The 19,043-nt window shown below is 33.2% G+C and overlaps 2 protein-coding genes across 2 annotated transcripts; both read right to left on the bottom strand.

The window, feature by feature from the left end:
- Positions 1-1,504: 1,504 nt before the first annotated feature.
- Positions 1,505-8,510, bottom strand: LOC139817553 (uncharacterized). Its single transcript, XM_071785750.1, has 7 exons — positions 7,949-8,510; positions 7,665-7,863; positions 7,058-7,453; positions 6,581-6,797; positions 6,337-6,445; positions 6,113-6,234; positions 1,505-2,450 (listed from the first exon to the last, which is right to left on the bottom strand). Exons 2-7 carry the CDS (start codon positions 7,860-7,862, stop codon positions 2,176-2,178), a joined length of 1,317 nt encoding a protein of 438 aa, XP_071641851.1. The 5' UTR covers position 7,863; positions 7,949-8,510; the 3' UTR covers positions 1,505-2,175.
- A 1,347-nt stretch (positions 8,511-9,857) lies between these two features.
- LOC139818074 (kelch-like protein 38) lies at positions 9,858-18,821 on the bottom strand. The gene is made up of 9 exons (XM_071786501.1): positions 17,876-18,821; positions 17,592-17,790; positions 16,970-17,368; positions 12,474-12,720; positions 12,283-12,391; positions 12,060-12,181; positions 11,763-11,870; positions 11,202-11,417; positions 9,858-11,125 (listed from the first exon to the last, which is right to left on the bottom strand). The coding sequence occupies exons 2-9, from the start codon at positions 17,787-17,789 to the stop codon at positions 10,758-10,760; spliced, it is 1,767 nt and encodes a 588-aa protein (XP_071642602.1). The 5' UTR covers position 17,790; positions 17,876-18,821; the 3' UTR covers positions 9,858-10,757.
- Between the last annotated feature and the right edge of the window lie 222 nt (positions 18,822-19,043).

Here is a 19,043-nt window from a genome sequence, read left to right as displayed (position 1 = left end):
TTTCAACTCATTTAGTCAAACACAAAAGAAGACAGAAATTCGAAATCATCATAAATGTGTCTGTACGCGAGCGCGAGAGAAATCGAAAGAAAGTCAGAGTAATGTATGTTGTAAGTCTGGATTTTGAAATTTGTTTCTAATTCACGAGTTCTTTACGTCAGTTCTGTACAGTCGCTATTTTCTTCCACGAGCAACAGAGCAAAATCACGATTCTGCGAGCGACGGAACGTGACGCGAGTCGTGAACGAAGACTCTCGAACGGCGGCGATGGAAAGAGAATTTTCGTGAGCGGCGAAGATTCTCGGCGTCGGATTTACTAACCACAATTTCGCTACCCAAATTCGGGAAAACAGAAGTAGGCAAGCCACATTTTCTGTGGCAAAGTCTTTGATGTAAAAATCTAACTTTTACATAATGTAACTTGGAGTGCCTAATAAGCTAGGAGACAAACAATTTTTGACTTTCAAATTTTACTAAATTCTTATATATATTATAAATATAATAATGAAACTTGAGCAGTTCTCGGAGCTGTATCGATAAAGCCTCTTTGGCAATCAATGTTTGGACGCGTGTTGATTGCAAACGCAATCAAGACTAAACAAAAGCTGCTATCTGCTATCTCGTTAACAGCGGGCATACATTTTGGGTCCTTTTCTATATAAATAAAATAAAGTTTATTCGAAAATTTATATTGAATGATTAACGTAACCAGTAGCTTAAGTTTGCAGTTAACGCAGTAGAAGAGTGAGGAATATTGATGATAAATGACTTTATTCAACCAAGTTTTCTTCATTGCAATATAATCTCATTTCCAGACCTTTATGTTAAAACTAAAGATATTTTCCAATCAAGAATATTCTTTTTTTCTATGTACGGAGATCAATACCATTTATGTCGTAATGCATAATTATTTTATATTTTTGATTGGATATATTATTAAAATAGTTTTGTACACGCACACGCACAACAGTTCTTTAATCTATAACAGTTTTTCATATCGACGCGTGCAATTAGCGACTTCGTTTTACCTTCTTTTTAAAAAAAGTAACTTTTCAATGATTACGTTAACGCTGAATTATGGAAGCGTTTTCTTTCAAATTGCGGCGTATTAGACTCCGAGAGAAAGCACAAAGAACCTAGTTTTGGGAGACAACTTTTTCTAACGTCGGTATAAAGTTAGTTGTCGACGCAATCTCGAAATCAGCTGAGACTCCTTATTTAGACTAATGGGCCAAAACAACTGATCTTTGCCTTTGATTTATTTATTACCGGGACGCGACGACTCAAGAATACTCACGAATTTTACGAGTATATCCCCGGATCTTCGCGCCTGCTGCAGCGCACTCGATCTTACAAAAGGAGAGAACCAAATCTTGACCCCTTGAATTCTGCTAAATTGAGCGGCAACGTTTTCCTCATAAGAATCGCGTGGAGTCTTTTTATCTTATATATATAACAATTGCATACATACAGAAAGCATTTACTTATAGTGATGCTTAGGCTTACACAATTATTAAGTTTATCATTTGGTATTCGTAATAATTTGAATATGACAATCAATAGAATATCAGGTAAATAAAAATAAAGTCGATCAACATATTTATTGGAATATATAGATATATTCTCCTTTCTTTGCAATGGTTCTGGATTTTTATTTAGATTGATCTCTTCTTTCCTCTTTCTCTCTCACAAATATATCGATTTAATCAATTAAATATTTAATCAGTAAGTTATATATAAATCAAATATGATCCAAATTCGTTGCATGCAAGTGAGCTGGATTAAGTAGATTAAAAAATCTTCTGCCTGAGTTTTTGGTTGAGATCAAGGAACGGAATTTTCGTGGATCTCTAATAGGAATACTGTGCAAATGTAATGTATCTGAGTCGCGTATTGCGTGATCTACACATAATCGTGGATGAATTGGTTCGCCAAGACACTTACATTCGCAAAAGGGTGGAGATTCAACGAAGGAATATCCATATATTTTACAAAATAAGCAGTAACGAAGTTCTGGGTCTATTATCTCTTCGTATCTCTCGTATCTTGCATATTTTGAGCAAAGTAAAGTTTGCATTATACGATTACAACCTTTCACGTTGCATGTATCTGTGATCGTTTTTAAAGCCATCTCCTCTTGGTCAATAACATCTGCAAAACATACTAATGTGAACTCTAAATTTTCTTCAACTTAGTGGAAAAATTGTAATATTTACCAATGTATAGCATAATTTGAAGCGTCAGAATTGGCACATCGACAGATGGTACAAAACTTGAATAAAAAGGATGAGGGTCGGGTCTGTATTTCCATACATTCTTATCAGGAAAATAATAATAAATATGAGGCAGAAATTGATATACAATTAACGTATCACTCAAAATGATATGTTCAGAAACATTGGTAAACTCCACAGTAAAAGGAATCTCTGCACTTGACGACAACCACTCACCTATGCATTGTACAAATACGAAAGCAAAAATATAATAAAATTTTTGTAACCGATAAAAGATAATTTTAAGGATAATTTCAAGAATTAGCATTAAATTTATAAAAGATAATAATGAGAAGCAATCCTATGACTTGATATGTATAAAAAATGTACATAGCATACCAAAAGTTCCGGAACTATTTTTGTATATCAGAAAGTATTGGTTTATTAGAAAAATGTTTCAAGCAAAAATAATAGGGTTATTTAAGGACGTTCTCCGGTGGCAGTTGTGCTCAACTCAGACACACGGAGTAATGATATGGTTGACAACTACTTCCGTGCGCAAAAGTCTGAAACTCTAGCCGCGCAGCTTTACTCGATCTGGCAAATTTTTGTTCCGTTTCCATTTCTCCAATACCAATCATAAATGAGTACGTTCTACTTGTTTATTGAGCATTCTAAAAGTAAATAATAATGAATCATAAAGAAAAAAGATTAAATAACTTGATTTAAATAACGTTGCCCATAAGATCTTGACGTTCTCTACTTAACCTATATGTCGCAGCGGTAGCAACGTTGCCAAGTCTCGCAGTGATCTCTCCCTCTCCCTGCCTCCGAGCAGACGAAAATTATGTCCGATAGTGTTCTTTAGACGACTATTTCTCAAAAATAAATACCGCTTGCTATATCGAACTTTATTGTCACACGTTACTAATAATATGAGGCATCTTATACCATTTTTTCAAAAAAATAAGAAAACTGTACTTATTATTCATTAAAATGTCCGTGTCGAGAGAGCTCAACATAGGGATCCCGTGTTAAAAATCGGAACATTGAAGCTGAATATCTCAAATTTTAGTACCGCAAGGGGCATTGAATAAAACGCCTACGTATAAAACGCGTTTAATTAAACATATACTGAAAGTTTAAGAAAATTTCTAAGAAAACGATTTTGCCGGTGAACGTCCTTAAAGAACCTACTAGCTGGTGATATTTATTTGGACTTTAAATAACCTTGAAAACCCTTGTTTAAACAATCTGGAAAACCGCCGTTAACATAAAACGGTAATTATGCATAATAGCGACGTCCTCTCCGATGACCTTGACCTTGACATATGTTGTGAAGGTCACCCTACTGAGTGACCTTCAAAAGGTTTTAGCCGTCGGTCATTGTTTATTAAAAAATTATAAACAAAAAAAGTTTGAAAAATATAGCAGCTATTTTGAGTTTTGGAAGGCATAAACGACTAATATAAACGTCTTTTTTTTAAAGCAGAGAATACTTTATTTCGCGAGAAAGTCGCTGCTTTACCAAAATACAACATTTAAAGCAGTAAATTGTTGATAAATTGAAGTCTTTTTGTTAATGCAGTGAATTGAAACCGATTTCAATGACCTTGATATATGTTGTCAAAGTCATGACCCAGAGTGACCTTTAGAAGGTTTTAGTCGTCGCTCGCTATTCGTTAAAAAGTTATTAACAAAAAAGTTTGGAAAATATAGCATATATAGGTGCATATATAGGTTAGTGATCAACGATTTACTGCTTTAAATGTTGTGTTTTGGTAAAGCAGCGACTTTTTCGCAAAATAAAGTATTCTCTGCTTTAACAAAAAGACTTCAATTTATCAACAATTTACTGCTTTAAATGTTGTGTTTTGGTAAAGCAGCGACTTCTTCGCAAAATAAAGTATTCTCTGCTTTAACAAAAAGACTTCAATTTATCAACAATTTACTGCTTTAAATGTTGTGTTTTGGTAAAGCAGCGACTTTCTCGCGAAATAAAGTATTCTCTGCTTTAAAAAAAAGACGTTTATATTAGTCGTTTATGCCTTCCAAAACTCAAAATAGCTGCTATATTTTTCAAACTTTTTTTGTTTATAACTTTTTAATAAACAATGACCGACGGCTAAAACCTTTTGAAGGTCACTCAGTAGGGTGACCTTCACAACATATGTCAAGGTCAAGGTCATCGGAGAGGACGTCGCTATTATGCATAATTACCACATAAAACTTTTTTTCCAAGAGAACTTTTCGAGATATGAGTCCTTCAAAGTTAAATTACAGCCGGTATTACCAAAGGTATACCATCACGTAGTGGCACGGTGACCTAACCTGTGTTTGTAGATGGTTATGAATGCACATTATTATATTAAATGTTCAAATTGATGTCCTATTTCACTTCGTTTCAAGCGAACGTAAGTGTATTTAAAACATTTCTCAAAATTAGTAGTGCAATAAAATTTGAAACATTTAATACAATTTTTTTTTAATCATTTATGTTTGTAGGTTCCATTACACCTTACTCTTCAATGCCAAGTAGCAGAAGAATATCAATTTGAACATTTAATAAAATATGATACATAGACGCATCTATAACTATTTACAAACACAAGTGAAAGCGCGCATACAAACACGTGTACACACACACGCACATACACAAGAAGAGGTATAAAATTTATACTATAAATCCAACTGGGAAACCTCCATGTGGTACATTTTGGGTAATGCTAATGCTGACAATACTTAAATTTTGAGGATTTATAACTTGAAAGTTCTTATTTGAAAAAAATTTGTTACCAGTGTTTTGAAAATTTCTCGGCTAAATATGCAATAAAAGTAAATATTTCAATTTAAAATATTTAGGTTTATTTTGACGGGGCTATTCAAGATAGTCCAAAGCTCAAATACACGGGAAAAAATAAAGTTGTTTTAATTAAACGTCGACGTCACGGGCTGCCATAAGCATAAATAGTTAATTCAATTGGATATTAATGAACCGAATATTTAAATTATTAAAACAATTATCTGATGTTTTTTTGTTTGTTAATATTGATGTTGCATCAATAAATTTTATCTCAATTACACTGATGCTATTGATACAGAAAATAATGCTGTTGATACAAAAAAATAATGCTGTTAATACAACGTCATTTTTTCCGTGTACATATATCATCAGCTAATGGATCTTTTTAAACTTTACTATTTTTGTTTAAAACTTTTCTAATAAATCAATATTTTCTAGATAATCGGCTGTTCCGATATTCTTACGAACTGTATACTAATCTCTGTTAAAAATTATTATATATATAAATATTATGCCCAAACATCGTTCGGTTAGCGAAAAAAACATTTACAACGTGTCGTAAACGGTGCTGATCGTCCAAATACCGAAATGAGATATTTTTCCGGTGTGTGGTCTTTTGATAATCGACCAAAACGCGTTCTGGCAATGTGAAAATGCTACAACATGTTGTGGACGCTTATTGAGCAACTATGACGCGATGTGATAAAAATAAAATTATTAAAGATAAAAAGTATCCTTTAACTTTTTACGCAAACGTTTTCTTTTACTTGAAAATACATATATAGGCGGAGCCCTTCCTCATAAAAAACCTAATCTAACTCCAAGCTTATTTCTAAAAACTTGAAATTAAAATTTAGTCGAAATAAGGACAAGTATTGATCATAGAATTTTTTATAATATCTCCATTTAGGTATTTAGACGATCATCACCGTCCACAACGCGTTGTGGATGTTTCTTTCACTCACTGAGCGATTTCAATATTTGGGCGTAACATACGGTTATATACGTATATACTTAGGTACATCGTTACATGTATGCTCTGCATACCTATAATATTAATGAAATGCACATTGTATAGTTGCACTATTAAAATTACCTGTATAAATATCATAGATATCAAAAGTCTTCAGTTTTCGTTTATTCCGTCCCACACCGCCTACAAGCAGCAATTTGTTTTTCAAACACACAGTAATCATATGTTTTCTCTCAACTGGCATCCTAAAATATTTGTAAACAATTTTAACAGACAACATTCTGTGTATTCTATTATTTGTCTACTTATTCTTTATCATTTATCTAATCGATAAGATATTAATTTACTCTGTCTCAAGAATCCATTTCTTAGATATCAAAGAATAACGCCATATATTTTTGTTAAATATTCCTGAATCAATACCATATTCTCCGCCACAAAGATACAAATCGTATCCTTAAAAAAAAAGATTGCATAAAATAATACGTAAGTAATAATACATAATTAATATATACATAAACAATAAATACATAAGTAAATAAAACAGAACTGGTTTAGATAAGATAAAATAAAGAAACAGACTGTGCATACCTTTGCCAGTAATCTGCATTCCTTCAAGAGATTTACCAGTCTTGGAACAACGTTCGATAATATCTGGAGGATAATCGAATGAGGTTAGCTCAAAAAAATCATTACCGTCCCAGCAATGAATATATTGTTCACCATTATTATGTTCACAGGATATAATACAAGGTAACAGCATTTTTGCTTTCTTATTCTCAATGATATTAAAAGGAACTGTAAAATCCTGCGAAAGAGAAGAGATTTTATTATTCGTAGAATTGCAATGCATCAATGTATAATAGAATATAATAGCATAATAAGAAAACAAAATAATAGGTGTGTGGGAGATATATACATACATATATATATATATATATATCCCCGAAGTTATAGAAAATTCATTTTATAATTGAAATATAATTAGAGGTGATCAAGGCTTATAATTCTGTCTAGTTCTAATTATTATATTACTCTAAACGTTATTTTTTAATATAATATACTCACATGATGATGGTTCATCCACTCGTGTGTAATATTAAACAAATAAGACTTTGTAGCGCTTACATTAATGTTTCCAATTAACTTCATAAAATGTTCTTTCGACAACTCACAAATTGAATTGAATGGCAGTTGATCGAAACGATCTAAGCAAAGAGCCAAAGAAAGATCTCGTAACACGTTAATATTTAATTCTTGTGCCAATAACCAAATTTGAATTGCATATTTTGGTGACATAAAGTGTCTCTCGGTTAGCCTGTCGGTTATATCTTCTTTTAATTTATCTGCCGTAAATAGAACGCTTAATTCCAACAGGCTCAAGAGACAATCAAGCTCTTTAAAATCATAACTTGTTGCAGATGTAAATGTAATTTTGTCATTATGAATCCAATCAATGAAATCCTACAAAATTATTATGTGTTTATTTCATAATGAAATGATATGCCGATAAATCTCGGTGTAATTTCTATATACATTTGTCTATTAAAAACATGCATTTTTGAAAAATTTGGGTATAACAAATCTTTTACATAAAAAATAAAAAAAAACGTCTTGTATGCTCGAAAAGCGAGTTCTTTCCTGTGAACACAGACAAGAATTAAAATCTGCTCACTTGCAACAAAATCGGGGAAATGTCATAGTTGATAACGTGTTTTGTCTGTTCATATTCCAGAAAGTTCGCGGACAAAAGCGCAGCAAAATACTGACATTTGTCCATCAATTTTTGCTTTTCAACCACGAATTGCTTCTCTTTGAGAATCAATATCACAGTTTCACGCGGTTTCCCGCTTTTATTGCTGTTATTTTCCATTCTAAAACAGTACGTGTTATCAATGCGATAAGTGTGCATTCAAACATGTTCTCTGAAGTAAACGCAGTAACAAGTGCACTACTTACTTTCATTCATACGTCTGTCGAATATCTTCTTACATATATGGCATCGTAGCACCACGTGCTCTTACTGACGCTACTCTTTCGACTCTTGGCTCCTGCACTCCTGCATGGAGCCTTTACACAATGCGTAAACGCTTGCCGCGCGGCGAGAAGCGACGTGGTAGCCTATCGACGTATAGTATGGACTGCGCTCAGGTATAGAAAAATATAACCGATGACACACCGGTCGAAGAAAAGAGATAGTGACTGGAAGAGATCAAGCTCTTTTTTTACCCAGTAGCCAGGACCTTTACTTTGTTCCCTCTTTGTCTAATTCTACCGGGCACTTTTTGAAGGCTTTCATGTAGGAATCGCATAGTCCACACTATATGTCAATGTGATAGCCAAATCGGCGTGCTTTTTTTCGTGAAAACCAAAAATCAAAGCTTATTGGCTACCACGGCCTTTCTTGCCGCCTCTACAAGCGTTTTTGTTTCCTGTGTGCAATTATACTGTATAATTATTATATACTGCAAAGCAATAAAAGCATTGAATTTTAGTCAGCTGAGAGCTTATATGGAGTGAGAGTGGGGGGGGATGGATCTCTTCATTAAAAATATTTCATTCTAGATATTTCATTCTAGATGGCATCAAATGAATTTAATTTATTAGTGCTATTATACCTAATATATCATAATTGAAACCATTGACTCTATTTGCACATTATGAATCGAATATTTTTAAACACTTTTTTAGACACACAATGTAAAAAAATAACAATTCACACACTTTAATACTTTTCCAGTTTGATATTTAAGTCGATAATAATAAACGAAGATTATTTTAAAACTTTGATGCAGTTGTTATTAAACGTTAAATAAGATTTGTTTTTCACTCAGTTAGTCAAACATAAAGAAAGACATAAATCAAAACCGTCATAGATGTGTCTGTGCGCGAGCAGAAGGAGGAAAGAGAAATCGAAAAAAATGTCAGAGTGTTATATGTAGGTATATGTTCTCGAATTTACTGTTAACAATGATCGTGAGTCTGTGTTTTAAAATTTGTTTTCAATACACTAATTCTTTACACTATGGATGTACAGTTATTTTATATTTCCGCGAGCAACGAAGTGAAGTCGCGATTTTGCGAGCGGAACGCGGCGCGGCGTGAACGAGGAATCTCGAACGGCGGCGATTGAAGGAGAATTCTCGCGATGAGCGATAATTCTTGACGTTAGATTCACTAACGCAATTTCGCCATTCGAATTCGGGAAAGTAGAAGGAGGCAAGCCACCCACTTTTTTTGTCACAATGTCTTGCTAGCATCTAACTGTCACTCACACTCACTTGGAGTGCCTAACAAGGGGGCAACCAACATTTGACCCTTGAATTTTCATAAATTTTTGATATGTTATAGTACACCCCATTTATTAATACTGTTTCGTGCTCGACCGGAGATTCTACGGAGCGCGATTTATACCGGCATCACTCAGAAAAATTGCGAAACGAGGGGAGGGCTGCGGATGAGAGAACAACTTTCGCAACCGGTATTAATTTACACCGGGAACTCGTGCGGTGATTTTCACGGACACTGTCGTGGTTCGAATCGCTCGGAAATCTTGAGGCGTCGGTTGTCTGCCGCAAACGCGAGACGGAGATCTTGCCGAGCATCGACTTGATGCCCTTACGACGGAAATCTTGCGGTTGAACGGAGGAAATCTTGTCCGCGAGGCAGACTACGAGCGCGAACGCGACACGATGACAGTGATCCGGGGCGAGCTCCCTTGATGAGCTCGATGGTCACTCTCGTAGAGAATGTAAAGTCTCTTATTGATACTTACGCACTCTGCTGATAAGATGAATGAGCGGCAATGCCGCGCACGAATCGGTGGAGAAACCACGCACGCATAGAATGTTTGCCGTTATGCCGAAATCACTCGATTTGGAGACGTGCCAAACGAGTCTTTCTTGAGATCGTTTTCTTCCGCCGGGAGGGTTCTCGAGAGACGGGAACGAAGGCGAGATCCGGAACGCGGCGCTCTTTGACTGATCCGATGATTGACGGAGTTGCGCTGTTTCTGCTACTTTTAATAATTTTCTGGACTTTTAGATTTATCTCTCTTCCTGTTTTTTTCTCATAAATAGATCGAATCATTAGATATTTAATCAATGAGTTACATAAATCAAATATGATCCAAGTTCGTTGTGTGCAAGTTAGCTAAATTAAGTAGATTAAAAAATTTTTTGGCTGAGAGTTCTTGGTTAAGATCAAAGAACGAAACTTTCTTGGATTTCGAATAGGAATACTATGCAAGTGTAATATGATTGAGTCAGGTTTCTCGGTATTTGTACATAATAATAGTACGGATGATTTAACATATATATTCGCAATAAAGAGTAAAAAATTTTTTTGTTGACACGTAACATTTATTACGATAAGTATAAAGTCTTCTACGTTGCATAATGTGTAATGTGTGTGGTAGCTCTTAAAAATATTTTATTTCGGTCAATATCTGTAAAATATACTAATGTGAACATTTCTTGAATTTCTATTTATATTTATCTCTTTTTTCCTCATGCTCTCTCACAGATATATCAAATCATTAAATATTTAATTAATGAGTTTCACTGCAAATCAAATATGATTCACGTTTGTTGTGTGCAAGTGAGCTGGATGAAGCAGATTAAAAAACTTTCTAGCTAGGATAACTAAATGTTGCAATTTTTCTGCAACATTTACTACATTTTCTGGATTCTTATTTGACCTCTTTCTTCCTCTTTTTCTCTGACAGATATATTGAATCATTGAATATTTAATCAATGAGTTATATAAATCAAATATGATCCAAGTTCATCGTCGTGTGCAAGTGAGCTGGATGGAGTAGATTAAGATTAAAAAATCCTTTAATTGAGTTTTTGCTGGTAAAGCACAAGGAACGGAACTTTTTTGGATCTTGAATAGAAATACTATGCAAGTGTAACGTCTTGTTGCGTATTATGTGATCTGCGTATAATAATCCAGCTGGTCGCTCGCCATGGAATGGCTCGCGAAAGAATGGAGTTAGAAAGAAGGATCCATCCATATTTATTTTTTTTTCTCCATGGATTGATTTAGAAAAGGTCTTTATTATATTATTACAACCTTTCACGTTGCATGTATCTGTGACAACTTTTAAAACCATTTTATCTTGGTCAACAACATCTGCAATACATATTATATATAGTAAACTTTAAGTTATACTTTCACACCTGATAAGTACATAAATTTTAATATTTACCAATGTAACATGACACAGTTTGAAGAGCCAGTATTGGTATATTAGTTGGGTCACACTGTAATTTACAAATATCTATCTCTTTCCATACATCCTTATCAGGACAATAGATATAGGTAAAAGCCAATTTACATATAATTAACGTATCTTTAAAAATGAAATGTTTAGAAGAACTGGTTACTACAACAGGTACCCCCTCACATAATGATCTGTATATACCTATGTATTATTTAAATATAAAAGAAAAAATTAATATAACAAAACATATTTTAATCAATAAAAGATAATTTTAAGGATTAATATTGAGTTATCATACGTAATACGTATATAATACATGGTTGAATTCACGACGTATTATACTATGTATAATATGCATGCTGGGGGTCTATTCTGCAGCTCTTAACGACAGTTTTGTTATCGTTATATTTGCGTTGCGCAGATATTATATATGGTAAAAAAGCTGCGCACCGACAATATAACGATAACGAAACTGTCGTTAAGAGTTACAGAAACCTACAGGAAACCACGTATAATATCGTATAGTATATCAAGCATAATACTTACTCCATTTAAATATCATACGTCTATCAGAATTTGCGTGTAGATCCGAGGGCAAATCATTTAAGAAGGAGTAGGTATAGTTAGGTACCTTTGCACCTGAAGTCCATTTGCCTATGTATTTTTCAAATACAAAAGCAAAAATTAATATAACAAAATAATGTTTTAATCGATGAAAAGTATATATATATATATATATATATATATAAATACTTGGGTAAGTCGTTACATGTATACTTTGCACATAATATTATCGAAATGCGCATTATGTAGCTGTATATGTAGCTGCATAATTAAAATTACCTGTATAAATATCATAGATATCAACAGTCTGCAGTACTTCTTCAATATGTCCCACACCACCCACAAGATACAATTTTTCTTTCAAAAATACAGTAATCATATCTCTTCTCTCAACTGGCATACTAAAACATTTGTAAACACTGTTTTAATAAATAATGTACAATTTATTCCATTATTTATATCTATTTACTTTTATTATTCATCTAATCATTAAGATATTTACACTGTCTCAAGAATCCATTTCTTAGATATCAAAGAATAACGCCATACATTTTTGTTAAACATTCCTGAACCAATACCATATTCTCCGCCACACAGATATAAATCGTATCCTTAAAAAAAGATGACATAAAATGATAATTAAATAAATAGGCCAATATTGTTTTAGATAAAACGGAATAAAAGCCTCCATACTTCTGGCAGTGATCTGCATTCCTTCAAGAGGTTTACCAGTGCTGGAACAATGTTTGATAATATCTGGAGGATACTCGAATGAGGTCAGTTCAAAGAAATCATTCCCATCCCAGCAATGAATAAATTGTTCATGGTTATTGTGTTTACAAGATATAATACCGTGTAAAATTTTTGCTTTCTTATTTCTTAGGATATCTAAAATTGCTTTCTTTTTTAATACAATAATATCGAAAGGAGCTGTAAAACTCTGTAAGAGAAAGAAAATTTTATTATTTATGCATTAGAATTGTAATGCATTAATCATATCATTAATATACTTAATAGAATATAATTGTATATATGGTAAGAGAACACACACACACATGCAAAATAATTATGTGGGGGATATACAATATACATATGAATTGTAATTAGAAACCCCATTTTAATCGAAGTATAATAAAGGTAGAATCCAACCAAAAATTCGATTTTGATTTCGGTTTCAGCCGAAATTGACAAGGAATTTTGGAGACGTAGCCAAAACTGGTTTTTTTCCCACAAATTTTTTAAACATTTGTTAAAAAAATATTTTTATTTTAGAAATTTTAGAAATTTTGTTATTGAAATTATATAATATTGTGATACTTATTATTATTATTATTATTATTAAAATAATATGATCGTCGTGATATGATTGTGATACGCCGGATAGTATACATATAGGGGAGACCACGGCCGTGTGTCTACAACGCTTTTTTAAAGTTTACTAAAAAAATTAATAAAGATGGCTGAACATTTTGGCGTAACTATTCAAGTTTTTTATTAAAACAAAATAAATAATTAGAATTGCTCATTTTCTAACATTTTAAAAAGAAAAATTTTCTAAGTGGGCAAGTCAAGCGTAGACAGATGGCCTCGTATGCAAGGCTATCTGGCCACATTCGATATGGGCTATCTATTCACATAATAAAAAACATTATTTATATTAATTTTTATAATATTATTTATTATTAATGAATAATATTGAAAAAACTGCCTAGTCAAAGGAATCAGAGCAGTAATAGGCGTTTTGTGAAGACTTTCTGATAGGATTCCTGCGTAGAACTGACTTTTCTTTATATCAACGGTGGCATCAAAGTAATTTTGAGTTCGTTGCGAAATTAGTGTGGTGAGTTTACTGAGTTTCTTTTGTCCTCTTAATTCTTTAATCCTTTTTTTGCATTTGAGGCCTTTACTTTTTCCTCAGCAGCATTTGAAATAGAAAATACTAAATAATTTATATAAGGAGGTAGTACAGTCTGGCGGAGGATTGCGGAGGATCAATTTCAGGATTTATTTGTGACAAAGTGGTAGGCCAATCAGGTTCATGGTGTATACGATATTGAAGTACATGTTTAGGTGCATTTACAGTATTTTTTATATGGAAAACGATTAAAAAATGTAGGAGTTATGAGTCATCCCTTCGCGCGCGCGCTTGACTACCGGTGGGGAATACATTTAAATTTAATACCCTTTTTGCGTTTTTTATTTCAGGCACGCCGTACAGGAGCTACTGCCTACACCGTAGTCGAGCGCGCGCGCGAAGGGATGACTCATAACTCCTACATTTTTTAATATTTTGCCATATAAAAAATACTGTAAATGCACCTAAACATGTACTTCAATATCGTATACACCATGAACCTGATTGGCCTTCCACTTTGTTACAAATAAATCCTGAAATTGATCCTCCGCAATCCTCCGCCAGACTGTACTACCCCTTTAAGACAAATTCACATATATTTACTTGACATATAGATTTTTTAAATGAAAATTTGATGACAATTCTTGAACCGCAAGATCAAGTAGCTGCTCGTAGGTCACTTTTTTACAGTAGCGACTGAGAGTCAAAACATTTATTTCAAATGCTAACGCTGTTTTTATGAAGATTTTCGCTCAATTTTTATTCCTTTAATCGCTCTAATTAAGTATAACTTTATTGTTTATGTCTATTTCATCCGTCTTTCATTTGTAGTTATGTACTACTATCTATAAAAAAATAAAATCTGTCATTGAAGTGTGTGGACACGTTGCTCCATTAAAAATAAGACAAATAGCCCCGACCTCATTTTTCAGTCTTTAGCATGTTACGAATATTAGATTATGCGGAATTAATATTTGACGTTTCTCACATCTGATAACTATACATATATTAATTGATAATAATAGAAATTGCTTGCCTTAATTTAAGTTATAAACTACTGTCGCAACAAATTCTTTGATCGCCGAAAAATGTTAATAATTGTTTTCGCTTTTTTTTGTAACGCGTATAGTGTCTGTGAAAAGCATCGCAAGAGAACAAAAGCTACTCAATCTCTTAAGCTGGGTACTCACTAGAGCCGTGCAATGTGCAACGCAACGGTTGCTGCGACTAATAAGTACATACGTCTTATTCCGGAATGAACACATTGTGTCAAAATTGCAATAACCGTTGTTGCAGTTGCGTTGCACGTTGCATTGTCCTAGTGAGTATGCGGCTTTATGTAGAGTTTTTTTCAATTATTTGTTGGAGAATGGTAGAGATATCTATCTCTTAACATTTGAGATAGCAGTACTGTGGATACATAGTCCTCGCAGACAGATAGCCCCGGTCTCCTGTGTAATACTGCAGACTGGGATAATAAAATTGTAATAGTAAAATTGTGATATAATATGTGTAATTATTCTTCACTAGCGCCTGAAAATATCTGCTTTGGTCCCGTAGGGGGTCTCCTTATATACAGGTCGGTGCGGAATTTTGAACTCGAGAGAATGTACGGGCGATGCGACGCCTAGCGGCGTACTAATAAGTACATACGTCTTATTCCGGAATGAACACATTGTGTCAAAATTGCAATAACCGTTGTTGCAGTTGCGTTGCACGTTGCATTGTCCTAGTGAGTATGCGGCTTTATGTAGAGTTTTTTCAATTATTTGTTGGAGAATGGTAGAGATATCTATCTCTTAACATTTGAGATAGCAGTACTGTGGATACATAGTCCTCGCAGACAGATAGCCCCGGTCTCCTGTGTAATACTGCAGACTGGGATAATAAAATTGTAATAGTAAAATTGTGATATAATATGTGTAATTATTCTTCTAATAATTTAATTATATTTATTTAAGAAAAGTATAATGTACAGAGTGTTTCAGGTCAGATCAATAAAGTTTCAGGGTTTTATAGGAAATTGAATTTGGAACAAAAAAGTTTCTATAAACATAGATTCAGAAAAGCTTCGTTAAAAAGTTATAGCTATAATAAACTTCAAAAAATTACGTTTTTTAAAGAGATTTAAAGAAATGAGCTAGCTACTAATTGTTACTCTAAAGCGAATGCTACGAATGTAGTGTTTACACTTTACACAAAGATTATCGGAAGGTGTTATTTTTTCAAGTTTTTGCTTTTTTCATTGTTTCCAGCTTATTTTCTTTTGAATGTCTTGTCAGAATTAAGGTAATTAATCCGTAAATCGCAATTCATAAAAAAAAATTAAAAATTTGCTATTTGTTAATAAATGTGGTATCTACATGTCTATACAAATTAAAAGTAATTGACCGTCCCGAACGTAAGATAATTGATATAAAAAATTGCATTTTTTCCATGTATTGCATGCACAAAGCATACGAAAATCTTGTATTTTGAATTTTAATAATTAGAACAAATCTTAAGAAAGTGATGAAAAACGGATATACATCAGTAAAAGGACACTTTAGGAATAATACTGGTAAAAAAGCCGAAATTATTGACCGTTTAGATTTAGAAATACATTAATAATAAATAGACCTCGATTTTCGCGATTATTTGACGTAAAGAAGTGACTGAAGGAGAAAAATGAAAAAATAGTTTTTTGTTTTGTGTATGAGGGACAGAACTATCCAAAAGTTTTCAGCCTGTAACCGCAAATAGATAGATGTTTTCACGTCGATTTAGAGTATAAAATATTGGATTGTATTGTCTACGGACTAATACACTTATGCTTTAAATGAAATTGGTGTATAATTTAGTTTGTTATTTAATTAATCATTAGTTTTATTTCGTTACTTTTTTGTAATAAATAAAAGGTTTTGCGTGTAAAAGGGTTATTTTTAAAAATCATCAAATAACGTGATTTTTCTCGAGGTTTATTCGATTTTTGAACTGTAACTTTTTAACGATGCGTTTCCGCCGGACCTATATGCTTATGGAAACTTTTTTTCAAAATCAATTTTTTATAAGACCCTGAAGTATTATTGACCTAATCTAGAACACCCTGTACAGTATAGGTAGATGTGTGCGCGTATAAATACGTTCTTTTCAAAGTTTCCATGAAAATTTCGGTTTTTGGTTTCGATTTCGGCCAAAATTGACGCATAAGCGGATATTCGTTTCCGGTTTCGACCAAAATTAAAAAAGATTGTTTTCGTCGGACTCTAATTGGAGGTAAAGGAAGGTTTATAGTTCCTGTATTATTGCTAAAATTATATTACTCTAATGTTATTTTTCAACATAACATACTCACATGATGATGGTTCTTCCACTGAATTATAATATCAAGCAAATAAGTCTCTGTAGCTCTTACATTAACGTTTCCTATTAACTTCAGGAAATGTTCCTCCGACAACTCATAAATTGAATTGTGTGGCAGTTCAAGGAAACGATCTAAGCAAACAGCCAAAGAAAGATCTCGTAGCACGTTAATATTCAATTCTTGTGCCAATAACCAAATTTCAATAGCATATTTTGGCGACATAAAACGTCTTTCAAGCCTGTCGGTTATATCGTCTTTTAATTTATCTGCTGTAAATAGAACGCTTAATTCCAACAGGCTCAAGAAACGATCAAGCAGCTCTTCAGAATCATAGTTTGCTGCAGATTTAAATAAAATTCTGATGTCATGGTGAATCCAATCAATGAAATCCTGCAAAATTATTGTCTTTATTTTACAATAAGATAATGTACGATAAATCTCGGTATAATTTCTATATATATATTTGTCTATTAAAAACAATAAAAACATGCATTTTGTTAAAAATGTTGATGTAACAAATACGTTACACAAAAAACAAAAACAAACAACGGTTTGTACGCTCAAAAACCGATTTCTTTCCTATGACCACAGACAAAAATTAGAATTTACTTACCTGCAGCGAAATCGGGGAAATGTCATAGTTTATAACGTGTTCTGTCTGTTTATATTCTAGAAAGTTCGCGAACAAAAGCGCGGCAAAATACTGACTCTTGTCGATCAATTTTTGCTTCTCAACCTCAAATCGCTCTTCTTTGAGAATCAATGTCACTGTTTCGCGCGGTTTCCCGCTTTCATTGCTGTTATTTTCCATTCTAAAACAGTACGTGTTATCAATGCGATAAATGTGCGCTCAAACATGCTCTCTGAAGTAAACGCAGTAACAATTGCACTACTTACTTTCATTCATACGTCTGTCGAATATCTTCTTACATATATGGCATCGTAGCACCACGTGCTCAACTACTGACGCTACTCTCTCGACTCTTTGCTCCTACACACTTGCACACAGAATGTCAGAATGCGTAAACACTTGCCACGCGGCAAGAAGGGACGTGGTAACACGTGGGTAGCCCATAGACATAGAGCGTGAACTGCGCTCAGGTATAGAAAAATATGACCGGTGACTCACCGGTCGAAAAAAAGAAATAGTGACTGGTCGAGGTCAAGCTCTTTTTCTACCCTGTAGCGTATTAACCTTTACTTTGTTCCCTCTTTGTCTAAATTATACTGAACACTTTTTGAAGGCTTTCATGTAGGGAATTAGAGATCGCGTAGTCCACACTATATGTCGATGTGATAGCCAACCGCGGACGTGCTTTTTTTCGCGAAAACCAAAAATTAAAAACTTATTGGCTACCACACGGCCTTTCTTGTCGCCTCTACAAGCGTTTTTGTTTCCTGTGTGCAATTATACTGTAATTATTATATACTGCAAAGCAATAAAAGAATTGAATTTTAGTCAGCTGAGAGCTTATGGAGTTATAGTAGGGGGGATGATGGATCTCTTCATTGAAAAAATTTCACTCTAGATATTTCATTCTAGATGGCATCAAATGGATTTAATTTATCAGTGCTATTATAATATCATAATTGAAACCATTGACTCTATTTGCGCATTATGAATTGAATATTTTTAAACACTTTTTTAAACACACAATGTAAAAAAAACCAATTTACATTTTTATTATTTTTCAGTATGATATTTAACCTTTAGCTGGCACTGTGGGGTATTAAACGCCCCATGCAGTCCAGTTCAGCTCTAATTTAAGCTCCCCTGTAGTACGAAAATGGTACTAAAAAATAACATAAATAAAATAGGATGTCTCTAATTCGCACGTAGTATATATATATATATATATATATATATATATATATATATATGAATAGTTTTTAAGTGTGCAAGTAGAAACCTGCACATTGCTTCCTCTATGAGGAAGCCTGTTTCTTTATTTATTATATTAGTATAATAAAAAATAATAAAAAATTATAAGTAGCATATTTATTAGTAGATATTTATTAATTTGGCTTCCTTATAGAGGCAGCAATGTACAGGTTTCTACTTGCT

This window comes from Temnothorax longispinosus, chromosome 8, assembly GCF_030848805.1.
Source record: "Temnothorax longispinosus isolate EJ_2023e chromosome 8, Tlon_JGU_v1, whole genome shotgun sequence".
Taxonomy (NCBI): domain Eukaryota; kingdom Metazoa; phylum Arthropoda; class Insecta; order Hymenoptera; family Formicidae; genus Temnothorax; species Temnothorax longispinosus.
This window is presented reverse-complemented; position numbering and strand designations above follow the sequence as displayed.